This window comes from Cydia amplana, chromosome 27 (genome assembly GCF_948474715.1).
Source record: "Cydia amplana chromosome 27, ilCydAmpl1.1, whole genome shotgun sequence".
NCBI classification, from domain to species: Eukaryota; Metazoa; Arthropoda; class Insecta; order Lepidoptera; family Tortricidae; genus Cydia; species Cydia amplana.
Window position 1 is genome coordinate 1,376,145 of NC_086095.1, and position 21,371 is coordinate 1,397,515.

The following is a 21,371-nucleotide window of genomic DNA, read 5'->3' on the forward strand; positions in this document are numbered from 1 at the left end:
TGTCAGCTGGGCTAGGTGGCGCGGTGCAGCTGCGCTAGCTGGTGCGCGAGGCGCTCCTGGCGCGCGCGCCGCGCCTGCCCGAGCGCGCGCCGCGACGCGAACTGACAGATGAAACTGTCCACAGGCATCTTACCTGCCAACAAATAGTACATTTCCATTCCATAATCATACCTCGCAACCGAGCTAGCAAATCTGTAGCAGTTGTACGTCAAGGTTATCACAACTACGCATAAACTAAAGTACAAAAAATATTTTTTCTTTGTTTTCAAACACACCAATATTTTCAAGCAGTGAAAATTCCATGTTAATATTTGAAAGAAATGCGTAAAAAAACGTGATTTTATAAACAAAATAACAGATACATTGAAACGCATCTAATATTGACATTGACCTGTTAATTTATATTATTTTGACACTAAATTAAACCGGGTTATATCGGAAGAGGGTCAACAAGGTTCTCGATCAATTTTATTAATCTATATATATAAATGCAAGTGTCCTGACTGACTGACTGACTGACTGACTGACTGATTCATCAACGCAGAGCCGAAACTACAAAAGCTAGAAAGTTGAAATTTGCACACTAGATTGCATTTATAAAGTGTACAAGAGATAAGAAGCGATTTTGAAAAATTCAACCCCTAAGGGGGTTAAAAAGGGGATGAAAGGTTGTATGGGGTTCAAGTTTTATTTGAAGCTAGGAATTTGAAACTTTGTAAAAATGTATTATATTAAAAAACAAGAAAAGTAATTTCAGCGTTTTCGAAAATTCATCCCCCAAGGTGGTGAAAAAGGGGTTGAAAGTTTGTATGGAGATCAAATATTTTTGTGAGTGTGGGACTTGAAACATTGTATATGGGTATATTATTATAAGACAGGAAAAGTAATTTCAGCGTTTTTAATAATTCATCCCTTAACAGGGTTAAAAAGGGGTTGAAAGTTTGAATCCATTACAAATGCTTTGAAACTTCTTAGAAAGGCATAATAGCCGATTACAAAAAAAAGTAATTGCGACGTTTTAGGAAATTCAACCCCTAAGGAGGTAAAAAAGGGGATGAAACTTTGTCTTGGGGTGCAAATTTTATTTTAAGCTAGGACCTTGAAACTTCGCAAAAAGGTATTAAATTAAAAAACAACAAAACTAATTTCAGCGTTTTTAAACATTCATCCCCCGAGGTGGTGAAAAAGGGGTTGAAAGTTTGTACGGAGATCAAATATTTTTGAGAGTGCGGGACTTGAATCTTTGTATAAAGGCATAGTATTAGAAATGAAGAAAAGTAATTTCAGCGTTTTTAAAAATTCATCTCTTAAAAGGGTTAAAAAGGGGATGAGAGTTTGTATGGGGTTCAAGTTTTATTTTAAGCTAGGAATTTGAAACTTTGTGAAAATGTATTATATTAAAAAATAAGAAATGTAATTTCAGCGTTTTCGAAAATTCATCCCCCAAGGTGGTGAAAAAGGGGTTGAAAGTTTGTATGGAGATCAAATATTTTTGTGAGTGTGGGACTTGAAACTTTGTATATGGGTATATTATTATAAGACAGGAAAAGCAATATCAGCGTTTTTAAAAATTCATCCCTTAACAGGGTTAAAAAGGGGTTGAAAGTTTGAATCCATTACAAGTGCTTTGAAACTTCTTAGAAAGGCATAATAGCCGATTACAAAAAAAAGTAATTGCGACGTTTTAGGAAATTCAACCCCTAAGGGGGTAAAAAAGGGGATGAAACTTTGTCTTGGGGTGCAAATTTTATTTTAAGCTAGGACCTTGAAACTTCGCAAAAAGGTATTAAATTAAAAAACAACAAAACTAATTTCAGCGTTTTTAAAAATTCATCCCCCGAGGTGGTGAAAAAGGGGTTGAAAGTTTGTACGGAGATCAAATATTTTTGAGAGTGCGGGACTTGAATCTTTGTATAAAGGCATAATATTAGATATGAAGAAAAGTAATTTCAGCGTTTAAAAAAATTCATCGCTTAAAAGGGTTAAAAGGGGTTGAAGTATGTATAGGGTTTAAATTTTATTTTAAGCTACGAATTTGTAACTTCGTAAAAAGTTATTTCATTCAAAGAAAAGAAAACTCATGTCAGCGTTTTTCAAAATTCAACATTTAAGGTGGTGAAAAAGGCGTTGAAAATTTGTATGGAGGTCAAAAATTTTTTTAAGTGCGGGACTTGAATCTTTGTATAATGACATATTATTAGAATACGAGAAAAGTAATTTCAGATTTTTTAAAAATTCATCCCCTATAAGGGTCCAAAAGGGGTTGAAAGTTTGTATAGGGTTCAAATTTTATTTAAAGCTAGGAACTTGAAACTTCGTGAAAAGGTATTTTATTAAAAAACAAGAAAACCTATTCAGCGTTTTAAAAAATTCATCCCCCGAGGAGGTGAAAAAGGGGTTGAAAGTTTGTATGGAGATCAAATATTTTTGAGAATGCGGGACTTAAATTTTTGTATTAAGCCATATTATTAGAACACAAGAAAACTAATTTCAGCGTTTTTAAAAAATCATCGCATAACAGGGTTAAAAAGGGGTTGAAAGTTTGTTTAGGTTACCTATAATTTATTATTTAAAGCTAGGAACTTGAAGCTTCATAAAAAGGTATTTTATTAAGAGAAAAGAAAACTAATTTCAGAGTCTTTGATAATTCATCCCCCAAGGCGGTGAAAAGGGGGTTGAAAATTTGTATGGAACCCAAATATTTATTTGAGTGCGTGACTTGAATCGTTGTATAAAGGCATATTATTAGAATACAAGAAAAGTAATTTTAGCGTTTTTAAAAATTCATCCCCTAACTAAAGGTTTAAACACTAAACTAAAGGTTTTAGGTTTTATTAAATAGTGGACTTGAAAATCTTCTGGGGGTTGAGAGAGATTATATCGAGAACATTATTTTATTCAGTTAGGGGCTTGAAACTTCGTAGCCAGGTTGTGAAAGACTAATCTCATGCGTTGTACAGTCGACTACAAAGAGATATATCCACTTTTTCACCTTACTGCCTTGTAATAAGGTGAAAAAGTGGATACATCTCTTTGTAGTCGACCCTATAATAATTAACAAATGATTAACCATCCCTACTGCTATCTTTTGCTGCATAATGTTCCAAGCTAATGTAGAATTTATAACCACCAATATACAAATCCACGCGTACGAAGTCGCGGGCAACAGCTAGTCTTACATACAATAAAGTTAAAGCAAAATGGTTCATCAGAATCGCCAACCCTGACACAAAACTGTCATATGCTACGGTTTTGCTAGCTCCGTTGCGGGGTATGTTCATAATGTATCTCTCAGCATAGAGAAAAAAATACATAGAGTGCTCACTCCATACATCAGTTTTAGTACCAAAAAGACTATTAGCATCTAGCATCGAGTAGCGGAACTATCAGTACTGCTACTTGACAATAGATGTAGCACCGACCGGAAAGTCTTATGCTGTTGAGATAAGACTTTCCGGTCGGTGCTACATCTATTGTCAAGTAGCAGTACTGATAGTTCCGCTACTCGATGCTAGATGTAGACACTGAAATTAATAGTCTGAACTGATGTATGGAGTGAGCACTCTATGTATTTTTTTCTCTGTGCTCTCAGTTACTTAAAGGTTAGCTGGAAGAGATCCCTTAACGGGATAAGTTCGCCTTTGTACACATTTACTGGATTATCTCTGTGTTATGTACTTGTTTTGTGCAATAAAGTGTTTACTACTACTACTACATTATTGTCGAGGTTCGGAAGTAGCTACTTGCAGGCTGAGGATTCGGTTTAAACGGACGACCTTGGGAGTCCGTTTAATTGAATCCGAAGCCAGCAAGTAGCCTTCCAGCCGAGTCATATATAGTGCTTTTCTCAAAAATGGTGCAAGAAATAGAAATATTTTACAGAAGCAACTTTCTAATTTTCACAGAAAAAAATAAAACCATTAAAAAGATTTGCTTGCCGCCTTTTTTTTAATTAAAAAAAAAAGTGTATTTTTCTGCTGAAAATACGCCAACGTATTTGAGACACGAGACACCTAAATAGTCGCGGTACCAACATTATAATAATAAGTGCTGATCTGTTTGGCTGTTTAATGGGCCTATGCCATCATTTGATATGGCCATTTAAAGTTTTAAAAAGTTTGGAACTCGTTAAATAATGGAATTTGTATGCAACATTGCAGTCCCGAAATCGAGACTACAATGTTTTTAACATTTTAATTTTTTGAATGACCATAAACTACGCACTTCGCGACCTATTTTTTAACCGGCAACGTCGACTTTGCCGTCCATTTTTGAGAAAATATATATTACCACCTATAAACAGCTGCCAGATACCTGGATACAATCATAAGGATAAAGAAAGGACACTGAACACATTCAGTGCCGAAAACCCGACTATCGGGTATTTTATGATTTCGTTCCCAGGCCGGACGACCCGATAGTCGAGATCGTGGTACAGTCAGCAGCAGAAGTTGCTTAGCGGGCGAGGTGTTCAAAATTACATTGACACGCTCTTATTCTCTTAACAATAAAGTCGCGTCAAGATCATTGTGAACGCCTGGCCCGCTTAGCAACTTCTGCTGCTGACTATACTACACCTTTATATGAAGGAATTGTTGTGGCCTAGCGCGGATTTCTTGTTCGGCTTGGCAATGGCAAAATATGTGTTAAAATTTATATTTCATATTTAACTGCACATTTGCAGTAACTATGTACTGTATTCGTGCATAGACAAAACCAAAAAAACCTTAAAAACATATTTTTTTATTGGGATCATAATCATATAATAGTATTTTATGCAACCGTTGTTTAAGAGGTCAAAAAAAATAAAGACGCCACGAGTATTTTTTGACTCAGTTAAACAACGTTGCATACAATACTTTTTCTACGACCAAGCACTTACTTTGAAATAAAATTGTAAATTTAACAAATATTTTTCATTCAAGAAGTAGCAAAGAATCCTCAGGGTACGGGCGGGAAAAGAATGAATGAAATAAAAAAACATGTCTATGGTTCACTCATCTGTCAGTTATGACAATTAAAATTGGGTTGGCACGTTGTCTGGTTTGTGACGTCTTTAACAATTGGAAGTAGTTGTGTTGTCCGTAGGTTGAATTGCTTGTGTTTGTTTGTAGGGTGGATGGATACTCTACCGAACACCGTCTATACATCACCGACGATCTTTATCATACAGGCCGTGTGTTATCCAACCTCGACACTGGCGGAATCATCAAGCCCTGATGGAGCCATAATACACAAAAATTGATTGATTGATAATGCATTTCATACAATATTTTTTAAGTGGTGATTACACGAAGTATCGTAAAAGTGCCATAAAGATACTGCGTGTATGCACAAATACTTTTTTGAGGAATAGACTAAAGACTTGTCTTGACAACTATAAGATAGGGGTTTAAAGGTGTGTGCACGATCCTTTAAATGAAAAATAAAAGTACGGGAGTAGAAAAAATAAGAAAACAAATACCTGCTTTACCTTTTATCCCTATATTTTCCCCAGGAATTCCGTCTCTGTCACTCACCTAGTAGGAACTGCTCAGCGATGGTTTCAGCATCTTCGTCTGCCTTTAAGGCGGCCGCCTTTAGGCAATCCCTGATGCGGTGCGGGTCGTACTCTTCCGACAATTTCTGGTGTCTGCCACACAAACAAACAAATAAATAAATAATTTTTGGTTTAAGCTTTTATCGCTGACTGTACTTTTCTTTCCACAGGCAACTAATACTCATCGAGACAATTCTAATAACCCCAAACACAATAGGGGGTATTACTACAATGTTCTGCCGCCAGAGTGCAACACTAGCACCCATCGTAAACCATAGAGTAACTTATACCATAGAGAAAAAAATACATAGAGTGCTCACTCCATACATCAGTTTTAGTACCAAAAAGACTATTAGCATCTAGCATCGAGTAGCGGAACTATCAGTACTGCTACTTGACAATAGATGTAGCACCGACCGGAAAGTCTTATCTCAACAGCATAAGACTTTCCGGTCGGTGCTACATCTATTGTCAAGTAGCAGTACTGATAGTTCCGCTACTCGATGCTAGATGTAGACACTGAAATTAATAATCTAACTGATGTATGGAGTGAGCACTCTTGTCTTACTATATTTCTCGCTTATACATACTGCGCCTTAAACTGTTTTTTGACAAGTTTTCACAGACAATAAAATATGGCATTGATACATCAAGGCGGTTTGTTTACAAAGGGCCTACCGGGAAACGCGAAATCGAAACTCAGCTATCTGCCTCTTTATCGCTCGAATATGCAAGAGTGATAGAGAGGTTAGATACCAACATTTTTACTGTCGTTTGCGGTAGACCCTTAGATTGTGACGGATTGTGGAAGTGGCGCCCCCTACGCAGAGTTTCGTGTAATATTCCCTATTAGGTTGCATTGTTTTATCAGATGATGGAGACAGGAGGTGGCCATAGGCACTCTGATAAAACAACACAACCTAATTGTGTTTGGGGTTTTTAGAATTGTCTCGATTAGTATTAGTTGCCTGTGGAAAGAAAAGTACAGTCAGCGATAAAAGCTTGTACCAAAAATTTATGCATTCATTTATAATATTAGTACCTATGGATAAAAAAAAAAAAAAAAATATGTTATCCTCACCTAGTATGTAGCTCCTCATAGTTAATCTTCATCTGCACCAGCGCGGATATCCGGTCGACTACATCAGTCTTCATCGCGTCAAGTCTCTGCTGTTCAGCTATATTGTCCCGGGCTATGCTCTCGATGCTGAGCATCAGCTCCTCCGTCTCCAGGTTGAGTGCTAGGAGTTGGGGCGTGGTTTCCAGAAGTTTGTCCTGCAGATGAGATGGGTGAATCTAAAGTCAGACGCTACGAGCGAATAATCTTAAGAGATATGATAAATTTAATAAGTAGTTCATAAATAAGATATGATAAAAATAAGGTTTTTAACTGGTAGAGAATGCCTTATGGCATTAAGTCCGCCTTTTGTACTATAAAGTTTTTCTTTTGTGCAATAAAGATTAAATAAATAAGTCGGGAACAACACCGAAACTCGCTAAGGTGCGTGATATATTAAACGGCAAAACAATAATCAAGTCATACATATTAAAAATTAAAGATATCTAATATTGATACGGTTTTAACACCCCCTGGCACTGACCAAAATAACTAAAATAACGGACTTGGTTTCACATTACATCTCAAAACTTTTTTCTAGTAGAAGAATTGCGTTGCAAGACTTGCATCTTTTTACATGTAATGTTTTTGATGGTATATGTACATATTTGGAGAAGAGTGGCCCACGACAGACCCCAGTGGAAAGAGCTAGAGGAGGCCTTCGCCAAGCGGCACACTGAGGTTATAAATAAATAAATATAAATAAATATTATAGAACATTCTTATACAGATTGACTAAGTCCCACAGTAAACTCAAGAAGGCTTGTATTGTGGGTACTCAGACAACGATATATATAATATACAAATACATAGAAAACACCCAAGACTCAGGAACAAACATCTGCGTTAGTCACACAAATAAATGCCCTTACTAGGATTCGAACCCAGGACCGCGGCTTAACAGGCAGGGTCACTACCCACTAGGCCAGACCAGTCGTCAAAATAGGTTATAGGTTCTCGCGGGCTCGGTTTCCGCAACACGACGTCTTATTATTGCGCCTATTTTGCGTGATGGGTTGGCGGCACTATACTTGCCAACCCAACTCTACCAGGAAGCCTAGCAGACCCTAGCAGTTAAGAGACATACTCTAACTCAGAATAAAAGGGCTTAATATATAGATAGATGTACCTATTTCAGTCATCATCATCTACCAGGTTAGTTTCTGGTCAGCATAAAAACGTGACAACTCAAAGGTTACCTGCAAGTCAGGGTTCTCCAGGATCTCATGCAGCTCCTCGATGGTCAGCTCCCCGAGCTCCGGGATCAGGAGGGAGTGTGACGGGTGCGAGGGGCTGCTCTGCGAGGACTCCTCTTCTACCGGCAGCGCCTTTTGGAGCTCCCTGTGTCGGTGGAACGATAAAATCAAAAATATTCGCCAGCGAGTTGGCTCGCGAGCCAACCCGGTATCCATTGCGCGCGGCTGACGTTCGATGGTTGACGCGATATGGAGATGGGGCTTTATAAGTGTTAAAAACTATAAAACTGATACTATATTGACATTTCTAAGCACATTTGGAGCTCACTACCTATTTTTAATTCATAGTTTAGTATTTATTTTACAATTAACAAAGTTATAAATACACAGTCATTCCGGCACCAAAAACCCCGATGTATGGTAAAGTTATTGTTCTTTAATTACTTCAACAGATAAAAAAGTAAGTAAACGCTTTATTGTACAGTCGCCATCAGATATATAGGAACAGCCAATGTGCTCAAAAATATTTGGTATTTGAGAGATACATGATAGAGACATGTTCAGATATTTGTGAGCACCTCGGCCGCACCAATATCTAATGGCAACTGTACGAAAAAAAAATTGGTTACATCAGATACAACAAAAATGTGTAGTACAAAGGCAAACTTATCCAGAGCGTTATAAAATGCCATAGTATTAATTTTAAAGATAACCTATACGTGCTTACCTAATAACAGCATGAACCACTCTCCCTAAATCCGAATGCACGGTAAACTGAATGAGCCCCGGAGCCCCAACCACTTGACTCGAGTGTTCCGCCACCCACGGATGAGAAACCGGAGGATTCACCAATATAACCGGCTTCTCATTAGGAAACTCAGGCCCTAATATCACGTTCAAGCTGAAATTCTTCCCATTTATAGTGAAATCTACTTTGTATTCCGCATTTTCAGTCACTTCTTGAACGTTGTCATTGAATATTTTTAGAGTATCGATTTGCCTTTTACGAACGTCTTGCTCGTTGTAATATTGCCGTGGCAGCATTGCTGCAACCTTATAATTGCTGAAAAACAACGTATGTTACGAATTAAGGGCATTTATGGCCAAAAACGACGAGGAACAAAGATTAGTACTTAGGTATTAAGTCATGTAACTATAACTCATTTAATATCCTAATATTGCTTTAGATATCGATATATCTCTTACCAAGTTGTGTATTGTTATTGAAGCCCAATTTTTGACGAAACTAGAGCAAGTAGCGTTAACTTATTTGGAGTATGCGGACCGAGATCAATAAATAAAATAATAAACAGTGAACGTAGAACACAGGCACGCACTGTAAGTGAACGTTTGAGTCGTTTGACATGACATTTGTCGACAATCGTTCGGAAACCCTACCCAGTTATAGTTGGTCAAACCAATTTGTCAGTAAATAAGAACAAAGAAAACTATACTCGTCCTTTTCTTTTGGGTGCTAGTACTAATAGTGTAAGACAAAGATAGTATGATTCTCTCTGTTTAAAATGAGTCCTTTGACAAACTGCGTTTGCAAGTTAAAAACCGGCCAAGTGCGAATCGGAGCACGAAGGGTTCCGTCCCGTACCATTGCGCAAAAGCCACGTTTGTTGTATGCTTAGCCACTTAAATATTTATTTTATTGTTTTAGTGTTGGTTGTTGGCAACAGAAATACTGTTAAAATTTCAACTGGTGACAGACTGGTGAGCACATTAAGTCTGTGCTGGTGAGAGTCTTAGTACTTAGGGTCCCGCTTTTACCCATCTGGTACGGAACCTTAATAAAAGCTTGTAAAAATCATTAGTATCATTACAATCATATTGAAATTACTGAAAGGTCAGGCAAGTGTGCTATTCGCGACCGTACTTCCGTAGAGTATTTTCATACAAATAACACCTATAGTTGTCCAGTCGCCATCAGATTTATCGGAGCGGCCACGGTGCTCACAAATATTTGAACACGCCTCTATTCTCAAGGCGTTAGAGTGCGTGGTCAGATTTTGTGAACACCTTGGCCGCTCCGATATATCTGATGGCGACTATCCACGGCGCTGTGGGCACGACTAGTAACGACTTTAGGTGTTCTTGGCGTTTAACCTTTTGGACGCCAATGACCGATATATCCACACCGTAGGTTCAACGCCAAAAACCGATTAATCGGTCACCGACCACAGAGCAACATCGACCTAAAACGTGCATATACATAAAGTTCATGTTGGTGATGTGGCGTCTGAGTGACAGCTTTTGTGTTTGACACGGCGTGGAAAAGGTTAAAGTGCGTGCTTTGTTAGAGTTAGGACAGGGGTGGAAACATCGTGAGGAAACCGGACTAATCCCAATACGGCCTAGTTTACCCTCTGGGTTGGAAGGTCAGATGGCAGTCGCTTTCGTAAAAACTAGTGCCCACGCCAATTACTGGGATTAGTTGCCAAGCGGACCCCAGGCTCCTATGAGCCGTGGCAAAATGCCGGGACAACGCGAGGAAGATGTTGTTAGGACAGGCGTGTCTCACTCCGCGATTTCGTCGCTTTGCTACAGGTAGCTAAAAGTACATCCGTTCGGCCCCAATTTTGGGGAAAGCCATAAGCCGCGCGTGGCGCTGTCGCCACCTAGCGGCCATATCTGTGCTGATCGTAACAGACGCGTTTTGTTAGAGCGAACCTTCTGTAACTAGTACTATTATTTATTCTGTGGCTAACCACAGTCGGTACATTACATACATGTAGTACCATCGCCCACACTATTAACTGTACATAGTGGACCTTATGCCTTTTGCCTAAGGTTCACCGATGTACAGTTAGGAGTATTGCAGTTTGTACTTACGCTCCTCAATATCCTCATACTTACTCTGCGCCATCTTTGACGAGTCAAAACTCCATATGTAGCCGTACCACAAGTTGACACTTGACGTTTACGTTAGTCGGTTGCTAAACTCGATCGCAGTCCATCTCACTCGCACTGATGTATTGGTGCGTGAGAATGCGATCGAGCTCACACAGTCGCTAACGTAAACGCCAAACAACTCGTGGTAGCCGTGCCAAGCTGAAAAAGAAGTTGATCGATCGATTGACGTTTGTGAGAAACACGAATAATTTTAATGTGGCGGTCGCTTTTTTTTAAACAGCCATCTTTTTTACAAAAAAACTTGAGATCACAAGTAAATTTTTTCTTGTGTTACAATTAGCAACCGCCAATATGCACTGACTTGAAAAATATATTTTTTGCCGCAGTTTTTTTTTCGGCACACAGTATCTTTTTAATTTTTTTATACAATATAATATACAGCTTAAGTCAGATACAGGGTGTATAGCTAATTATTCTAGGTTACAAATAAAAGCGAACACAATACACATGGAAAGGACAGATGCTGTCCCGCTCACACTTATAAAGTGCCAGTAGACGCGAAAAAAAACTTTTTTAATTTCGTTAAAAAATGTCTTCAGCAATTATATTTTAAACATCCTTTCCTTGTATACTGTTACAAAAACTCCATTAAAAATATCACAACAAAATATATACAATTTTGAAGTATTTAAATCGACCTGCGGCCCGTTTGTCAAAAGCTTGTAACTTGTAATACAAGTGGAAGTTCCTTTCTAACAAAAGCTGTCAAAAAGTGACATCCGCTTGTATTACAAGTTACAAGCTTTTGAGAAACGGGCCCCTGTTATAGATATTTGACAGTTCTGTCAATATTATCTACTCGCAAAACAGATAATCATAATTATACCGAAAAATATAATTATACTAATACTAAGTTACGACAAATTAACAATAAAAAAAATAATGGTACAAATGTAACATTTCTATTCTATTCTAATGTTCACACTGAACGGACATTTGTCAAAAAAAAAACAAGATTGACATAGCCCGTAGTAAAATCATGTTAATATTAGGTCAAATGGGGTAATTCCGTCTATAAGACAAATGCGTTTCCTTTAAAATTACAAGATGGAAAAGTTAGAGTTAGACTTATACTTAGCGATTTTGATAGTCCACACTGTGCAAGTGTTATTTAGAACGACAAACTTCTATGAAACTATGACGTACAAATAACACTTGCACTGCGTATGCTATCAAAATCGTTGCAGAGTCATCTTGGTCTAACTATGTAGTTTAGACGCATTTTCCCAACGAAATGGTAAAGGCAGTTGTACAGTCGGCAGCAGAAGTTGCTAAGCGGGCGAGGTGTTCAAAAATACCTTGACACGCTCTTATTCTCTTAACAATAAAGTCGCGTCAAGATCATTTTGAACACCTCGCCCGCTTAGCAACTTCTGCTGCTGACTGTAGAACACTTAGGAATGGCCATGTGCTCAAAAATATATTAACGCCTTGTCGTGTTCATTGTTCAGATATTTCTGAGCATCACGGATGCTCCGATATTGTACCAGCTACTTATAATTGAAAGGAGAGCGGATTAGTCCCATAGACACAATTACCCACAATTAATTTGTATCTGTTATGTGTTAAAACAAAAGAAAAGTTGCTAAACGTACAGTCGCCATCAGATATATCTGGGCGGCCGAGGTGCTCAAAAATATCTGAACACGCACTCTAACGCCTTGACAATAGAGGCGTGTTCAGATGTTTGTGAGCACCCTGGCCGCTCCGATATATCTGATGGCGACTGAACGGAATGTTCAAAATGATTCAAACACGCTCTTACTCTCAAGTGTATAGATAATTTTGGACATTGCCTGTTTAGCTACTTTTGTTATCAACCGTATTTCTATAGAAGAAACACTTAGTTATTTTAAAATCAAATTCAACACGCAAAGCCTCGATATATAGTAAAAAAAAACGCAAAATGCGAAAATCCTAATCTACGATAATTTTCTTCATATGTAACGAAACACGGCAAAATGACTAAACGCCTATGGCGTATGTATTTACAAGTAATATACAACGTTTGTTGTTTTGACGACCGAGCGAACGAGTACTGTTATAAACACGAGTATGACAGCGCTAAATGTAAATCAAAAATCGCGCCGTGATAAAATTGAACTTGGTTTTTAGTATGTATGTGTGTGTGTGTGTGTGTGTGTGTATGTATCGCCTCGCGATAATAAAAATGGGGGACGAAAGAAATTCATCCAACGCTACATAAAAAAAGTAGATTAATCGTATTTACTATTTACGATTCAATAAGTAATAATACAACGTTTTACAGCACATAAATATGGCCCAAATTGCTAATTAATGCACTAGTACAGTAAAGTAGCAGCATACGTACTGAAATATAAAATTTTATTTTCAGAAATTTTACTTTCAATTCATTTGTGAAATTTCTAAAAGTAGTCAACCCTCGTAGTTCGCTGGCGAGAGTGGTGACTTTTAAGTTGAAGGTTAAGCGTTATTTATTCATATTTAAAATTGTAGGTAATCATAGTACTAGTTTTTTTAGTGAATTAAAAAAATCTACTTATTTGGGAGAACGTTTCTCGCGAATAGATAAAGAGAAATTAGTAACTGGCCACCCTAAACTAAAAATGAATTCTATTCTCCTATAAACAGAATTCATTTCAGTATAAGCCGGCTAGTTATTGAAGGCTGGCCAGTTATGAAATCTTATACTAAAATGAATTCTGCTTATAGGTGAATAGAAATCATTTTACAAGCTTTTATTTACTTTCACCTGACCGTTGTCTGTCTGTAATCAAATCTTGCAAGTTAAATTTGATCCACTTCCCAGTTTCCGATTGAGCTGAAATTTTGCATGCATGTATAAATCGGATGACAATTCAATATTATGGTACCATCGAGCTGATCTGATGATGGAGACAGGAGGTGGCCATAGGAACTCTGTGATGAAACAACGCAACCTAATTGTGTTAGGGGTTTTTAGAATTGTCTCGATGAGTATTAGTTGTCTGTCGTAAGAAAAGTACAGTCAGCGATAAAAGCTTGTACCAAAAATGAAATTTTTGCCAAAACTTATTTATAGCTGGTCAACCAAATCTTGTCAGTAAAAAAAGGCGCGAAATTCAAATTTTCTATGGGACGATGTCCCTTCGCGCCTACATTTTTCAAATTTGCCGCCTTTTTCTACTGTCAAGATCTGGTTGACCAAGTATAGTTTAAGGTGGCCAGTTACTGGCGAATTACCCTATCATTTCGCGAGCGACGTTTTGTGATTACACTTGTGCTAGGCCCGGAGCGGAAATTAATAGTAATCATATAACTAACACCTAACACAAATATTAAGTTATTATTACATTATATTTCCATTCTCGCGTTTTAAGGAACTATTTCAAGCTTACCCTATGGTACTTGTATATAAGGCATATAAGTGCTATTAAACTAATACGATTTCGATTTGAGCGTGTCAATTTATTATTATCTGTTTTATAGTATTTTATACAATCGTGATATAATAGAGCTTTTCAGTCGAGTACCGTGTAGACCACGAAGCTTGCTGAGTGACCTAAGTAAGTACGAGATTGAAAAGCTTGATTATATCACTATTGTATACAATCCTACTTTATGTATTGTACTGTATACAATTGTTTTTCTACTATAAAACCTTAATAATTAAACAAAATTAGGTATCTCAGTAGATAAAAAGATAAAGATAGTACAAAAGACATCAACGCACCTCTTATTCGTTAAATAGCAGCGCGTTGATGTCTTTTGTTCTTTTGCCGACACGTTATTGGTCGAATTCATTACAGTTGACTAAAGCGTTTCGTAAAAGTCATTATAGTGGAGAGTCGAAGAGATGCCCCGAACAGTGGTTTTGGCCTGAGATGCGAACATTGTGAGTCACAATTATTATAAAAACTTCGCCAACAAAGCACAACGTTTGCTATGAGATATGTTTTGTAAAACCGAACTAATGAATGTACATAGTTTGAGTCAATCAAATCGACCCATGATAAAAATAAAATATTTCATAATCAACAAATGCTTAAAAAAGGGTCTTCCTAATTAACAACTTACCAATAATACATTTTAAATATTGAATACCTATACCTAATTTTTGTCATTTTTCTTTTTAGGTAGGGGCAACAGATATTCTGTATTCGGCCGAATAGTAGGCAACATTCGGCCGAATACCGAATATTCGGCAAAGTGGCCGAATAGGCCGAATACCGAATAGTTGCCGTATATTCGGGGCATCTCTAGTTTACAGTTTTAAACTTAAACAATGATAATTACATAGAAAATAATAAATAGACGAGCTCATGTTTAAAACCGGGTTAGTATACTAAAAGAACCGACCGTATTCGTTTCATTAAATTTGTACTTTTAAAGGATAATCTTATAGTTACATGTACGCGTATGTTTCGTGTGAAAGAACTGTGAAATAAGGCTTAAGTAGCCTTACCACGAGTTTGGCACTGTTGTTCGCTAGCGTGTGTGTAACTTACTTTCAATGCATCTCGCTCGTACTTAGTGCGAGAGTGAGAAAGTAAGTTACAGAGACGTTAGTGAATATGCCAGTGTCAAACTCGTGGTAAGGCTACTGTTCAGTAGTTTTTGAGCTTATCACGAACATACAGACAGACGCGGCGAGGGACTTTGTTTTATAAGGTGTATAGATTCAGCTGTATTTTGTAGTTTTATTTTATGTCGTTTTTACAGTATTTGCCTGCTAATGTTTATTTAGAAAACATAGATTATGCGCCAGATACTATATAATAGTAAATACTTATGTAAAGTGTATATAAATTATATGAAAAAGCATAAGAAGGTACTATTATTGCTTCTAATTTGGTATTTGGATAGTTTCTAGTTACACAACCTATTTGGGCCAGTCCAGTATAACCTATTACCTCCCGATGTTCTTTTAAAAGAACAGAAAACAATCGTAGTTTTGGGAGTATATGTAGTTTTAATCGTTACTCGGTAATCTGCGACACTAATAGTTTTTGCATCGGCGCGTAATATTACAATACATATAAAAATTTTAAAAAAGTTCATTGTATATTATATTGCTTCTGTTAAGGTATTTGTTATATGCGAATAATATGTTGTCATTTATATACATATTTACTGTCATTAACTTTACAGGTTTTATTTATGAATGAACCTGGTAAGTATGAACGCGAGTAAAAACCAAATTTTAAATGCATTTTTTTGTATAATTTCCATAAAACTATTTGGTTTAGCTTCATCTAAATCAAAATGGCCAGATTTTAATATAATTACATCTAATGTAAACTATATTAAATATAATTGTATTTAATTTACATCGAGATCGCTTTACACCGATGGAAATATAAAATTTATTACGCGTTTTTTTCATTACGACGATTAGTAATATTCATTGAAAACTAATGTAAATTTTAGATTTAGCGATTAGGTGATTAGGGGAACAGTCAAGTGTAAAAATATGTATATAACTTACTCAAAAATATGTCCCATAATTCTTAATTCGCTGGCATAAGAGCTATGGGACATATATTTGAGTATGATGTATGCACCCATATTTTTACACTTGACTGTACCTATATATCCTGTAAAATAATGGATTTTAGCTTCCGTAAGACTTTCCGTAAAGCTTACAGTTTAGTTAGGGCTAGATGTAGGGGCTAGACTAGAGAGTCTGCCAGCCCGCACTCGTCTTGTTGGTAGTGTATAGTTTAGTCTATGTCTAGGTTAGGGCATAGAGAAAAAAATACATAAATTGCTCACTCCATAAATCAGTTTTAGTACCAAAAAGACTATTAGCATCTAGCATCGAGTAGCGGAACTATCAGTACTGCTACATCTATTGTCAAGTAGCAGTACTGATAGTTCCGCTATTCGATGCTAGATGTAGACACTGAAATTAATAGTCTCACTGATGTATGGAGTGAGCACTCTTGTATTACTATATTTCTCTATGGTCTAGGTTAGGGCTAGTTGTAGGGCTAGACTAGAGTCTGCCAGCTCGCTCTCGTCTTGTCGGTAGTGTATAGTTAAGTCTATGTCTAGGTTAGGGCTAGATGTAGTGCTAGACTAGAGTCTGCCAGCCCGCTCTCGTCTTGTTGGTAGTGTATAGTTTAGTCTATGTTTATGTTAGGGCTAGATCTAGATGTAAGGCTAGACTAGAGAGTCCGCCAGCTCGCTCTCGTCTTGTTGGTATGTAGTGTATAGTTTATGTCTATGTTAGGGCTAGATCTAGATGTAGGGCTAGACTAGAGTCTGCCAGCTCGCTCTCGTCTTGTTGGTAGTGTATAGTTAAGTCTATGTCTAGGCATAGTGAAAAAAATACATAGATTGCTCACTCCATACATCAGTTTTAGTACCAAAAAGACTATTAGCATATAGCATCGAGTAGCGGAACTATCAGTACTGCTACATCTATTGTCAAGTAGCAGTACTGATAGTTCCGCTATTCGATGCTAGATGTAGACACTGAAATTAATAGTCTCACTGATGTATGGAGTGAGCACTCTTGTATTACTATATTTCTCTATGGTCTAGGTTAGGGCTAGATGTAGGGCTAGACTAGAGAGTCTGCCAGCTCGCTCTCGTCTTGTCGGTAGTGTATAGTTAAGTCTATGTCTAGGTTAGGGCTAGGTGTAGTGCTAGACTAGAGTCTGCCAGCTCGCTCTCGTCTTGTTGGTAGTGTATAGTTAAGTCTATGTCTAGGTTAGGGCTAGATGTAGTGCTAGACTAGAGTCTGCCAGCCCGCTCTCGTCTTGTTGGTAGTGTATAGTTTAGTCTATGTTTATGTTAGGGCTAGATCTAGATGTAGGGCTAGACTAGAGTCTGCCAGCCCGCTCTCGTCTTGTCGGTAGTGTATAGTTAAGTCTATGTCTAGGTTAGGGCTAGATGTAGTGCTAGACTAGAGTCTGCCAGCCCGCTCTCGTCTTGTCGGTAGTGTATAGTTAAGTCTAAGTCTAGGTTAGGGCTAGATGTAGGGCTAGACTAGAGTCTGCCAGCCCGCTCTCGTCTTGTCGGTAGTGTATAGTTTAGTCTATGTTTATGTTAGGGCTAGAGTAGAGTCTGCCAGCTCGCTCTCGTCTCGGTAGTGTATAGTTAAGTCTATGTTAGGGCTAGGTCTAGATCTAGACTAGAGTGTCCTGGCTGGCCGCCAGTCGGCTCCGGGTCAACGTCTCCAGGAGCGGTCGGCATCCTCCTCGTCATCATCGTCGAAGCGCAGCAGCGAGTCCACCGTCGCACCCACCGATTGCTGGACAGACAAACAGTCAAATGTCAAACATTTACAGTACATACGGTGGTACTTTTTCGCACTCTAGTGCGATAATTAGCACCTTAACCTCCTAAGGCCCAACGAAAAATTGAGTATGTAGTCAGTACGGCCCGTAGTCCTACCAGTAGTACTATTGTTTTATACTCATTCAGACCCAAGTACTTAGAAGACTTTTTTTAATGTTATTGTATTTTATACAGCACCTACTACAGCACTTTGTTTTATTTTGCGAATTTGTTAAAGGGCTCACAGACAAAACAAAACAGTCCTTTAGAAGTTCGTAATTTAAAAGCGCGTCATTTTAAAAACAAAATGATGGGTTTTCTATTAAGTCCTACTGGTAGGACCGTGGTTCGCTATGACTACACAATTGTTGAAGGAGCTGGGTCTGAATAACAAAGTTAATAAGTACTATGGGTAGGACCTTGGGCCTTAGGAGGTTAAGTAACTGGGTCAATAGTACATTATTGTCTAGGCTCGAAAGTAGCTACTTGCTGGCTGAGGATCCGAAGCCAGCAAGTAGCCTTCCAGCCAAGAAATAGAAATATTTTATAGAAGCAACGTTTTAATTTTCACAGAAAAAAGTAAAACCATTAAAAAGATTTGCTTTGCCGCCTTAAAAAAAAATGGAAGTGTATTTTTCTGCTGAAAATACGCCAACCTATTTGAGACACCTAAATAGTCTCAATACCAACATTATAATAATAAGTACTGATCATCTGTTTGGCTGTTTAATTGACCTATGCCTTCATTTGATATGGCCATTTCAACTTGCAAAAAAGTTTGGAACTCGAAATTTTGTTGTCTGACCATAAACTACGCACTACGCGACCTATTTTTAGGGTTCCGTAGCCAAATGGCAAAAAACGGAACCCTTATAGATTCGTCATGTCTGTCTGTCTGTCCGTCCGTATGTCACAGCCACTTTTCTCCGAAACTATAAGAACTATACTGTTGAAACTTGGTAAGTAGATGTATTCTGTGAACCGCATTAAGATTTTCACACAAAATTAGAAAAAAAACAATAATTTTTTGGGGTTCCCCATACTTCGAACAGAAAGTCAAAATTTTTTTTTTCATCAAACCCATACGTGTGGGGTATCTATGGATAGGTCTTCAAAAATGATATTGAGGTTTCTAATATCATTTTTTTCTAAACTGAATAGTTTGAGCGAGAGACACTTCCAAAGTGGTAAAATGTGTCCCCCCCCCCCCTGTAACTTCTAAAATAAGAGAATGATAAAACTAAAAAAAATATACGATGTACATTACCATGTAAACTTCCACCGAAAATTGGTTTGAACGAGATCTAGTAAGTAGTTTTTTTTTAATACGTCATAAATCGCCTAAATACGGAACCCTTCATGGGCGAGTCCGACTCGCACTTGGCCGCTTTTTATTTAACTTTGACTTTGCCGTCCATTTTCGAGAAAAAATGTTTTCGTTGTGTTATTTTGTGTTTCGTTGCTAAAATGCGTCCAAGTCGTCCCGCCATCTCCTTATCTATTTTTGTCTTATATCAATGAAAGCTGTAGGTAAAACATGTGCATTTACCTCGTGTCCGTTATCCGTCTCGGGTTGCGCGTCGACGCGCGGCGCGGGCTCCGGGGCGCGCGCGGGCGCCGCGAATGTCTTCGGGTTGGCCACCCACGTGATCTGACAACAGACATACCTATTAGTGCCACTTGCACCATTCCACTAACCCGGGGTTAACCGGTTAAACCTGGAGTTGCCAGTACTGAGTTAGTGTAAGGCCTGAGTGGACGCTCGCTCGGCGACGCGTGCAGCGTGGCTGTGGGCTCGCGCGTGATGTGAGCAGCGTGCACTAAGGCCGCTCCTATACGTGCGCATTTGTTTAACATGCACGCCGCACGCCCCGCCCCGCCGCACGCGCAACATGAGCGTCCACTCAGGCCTTACACTTAACGGTTGAACCGCTTAACACATTCAGTGCCGAAAACCCAACTCCCTGTTTTGTCGATTTTCTGGCGCAGGTCTCGCAAAAATTTGGCTGTCCCATAGAAATCAGGGGCATCACATCAGCGGGAACGTATGAATCGGCCAAATTTTTATTCGCGATCTCGGGTTCAGTCAGCAGCAATAGTTGCTAAGCGGGCGAGGTGTTCAAAATGATCTTGACGCGACTTTATTGTTAAGAGAATAAGAGCGTGTCAAGGGAATTTTGACCCGCTTAGCAACTTCTGCTGCCGACTGTACATGGGACCAATGCCCATAATAAAAGTTGTTCAGTATGATCACAAAATAAAATGCGTCTATTACGACAGATATGACCGCTAGGTGGCGCAAGCGCGAGCAGGCGTCCGTTCCGTAGCGATGCGCGGCAACCACTATGGCTAGACACCAACATTGGTTCGGGCCGCATGTACTTGTAGCGACGCGACGAGATCGCGGAGTGAGCCACGCCTGGTATGGTCTATAAAGTCACCCTGCATATTGTGTGTAGTGTGCATAGAAGGTAGCATCCTATAGAAGTGGTCTACGCGTGCCTCCGTGAGGGACAAAACATATAAATTCGACCAATCATAGCGTCGTATTGCGACGCTATGATTGGTCGAATTTATTTGTTATGGTGGGCAACAAATGAATTCGACCAATCACGGTGGTCAATTTACGGTGGGGAATAAAACAAGATGTGAGACTGTGACAAGGACAAACAATAATAGCGCTTTCCCTGCTACTCCTACTGAAAGATACATAAGACTATCCCGTTCTGTCAGTTATCCCCACCACTCATGCCCAATCCAGTTATACTAGATTCATGGTAGTGTGTTACCGTGAGCGTGCGGTCGTTGTAGTGGCGGCCCTGCTGCGCGGCCTGCTCGGCGTGCGCGCGCGCAGCGTACACCAGCACCAGCTCGGGCACGGTCGGGTTCAGCTCCTTGGAGACGATCTCGCCGAATTGCTGCAAAAAAAACGACGTTAAACAACAATTGCATTAAATTTGCTTAAATGCAAACATCTTCTTTGGTCATGACATTGTTGATTTGGCACGTGCCAAAGACTTATAGGGCCATATGTACTGTAAAAAATCATTTCAATCTCGTACCTTACTTAAGCCACTCAGCGTACATACGGCACTCGACTGATATACTCTCTATTATATCACGAATGTATAAAATACTATGTTATGTAGTAGTCTCACCAGAAAGTGTTGAGCCAGAGTCTGTTGAAACGACGGGGTGAAGCAAGATGCGCTGTTGAAACGAGCGGGTGAAGCGAGACGCGCAGTTGAACTGACCGGGTGAAGCGAGATGCGCTGTTGACGAAGGCGGTGAAGCCTGATGCACTGTTGAAACGGCCTCAGGTAACTATCAAATAGTCTCACCGCAAAATGCT

The 21,371-nt window shown here is 38.7% G+C and overlaps 2 protein-coding genes across 2 annotated transcripts in view; both read right to left on the reverse strand.

Moving 5' to 3' along the window:
- LOC134660487 (vacuolar protein sorting-associated protein 37A-like) lies at positions 1-8,943 on the reverse strand. The gene is made up of 5 exons (XM_063516256.1): positions 8,580-8,943; positions 7,856-7,997; positions 6,621-6,814; positions 5,520-5,632; positions 1-133 (listed from the first exon to the last, which is right to left on the reverse strand). The coding sequence occupies exons 1-5, from the start codon at positions 8,894-8,896 to the stop codon at positions 12-14; spliced, it is 888 nt and encodes a 295-aa protein (XP_063372326.1). The 5' UTR covers positions 8,897-8,943; the 3' UTR covers positions 1-11.
- An 8,966-nt stretch (positions 8,944-17,909) lies between these two features.
- LOC134660396 (RNA-binding protein 26) overlaps positions 17,910-21,371 on the reverse strand; it is a 46,752-nt gene continuing 43,290 nt past the window's right edge. Inside the window, exons 23-25 of the mRNA XM_063516131.1 lie at positions 20,809-20,937; positions 19,569-19,670; positions 17,910-17,993 (exon numbers count right to left, since the gene is read on the reverse strand). Coding sequence (XP_063372201.1) covers positions 17,910-17,993; positions 19,569-19,670; positions 20,809-20,937 — 315 coding nt within the window. The remainder of the gene's footprint in view (positions 17,994-19,568; positions 19,671-20,808; positions 20,938-21,371) is intronic.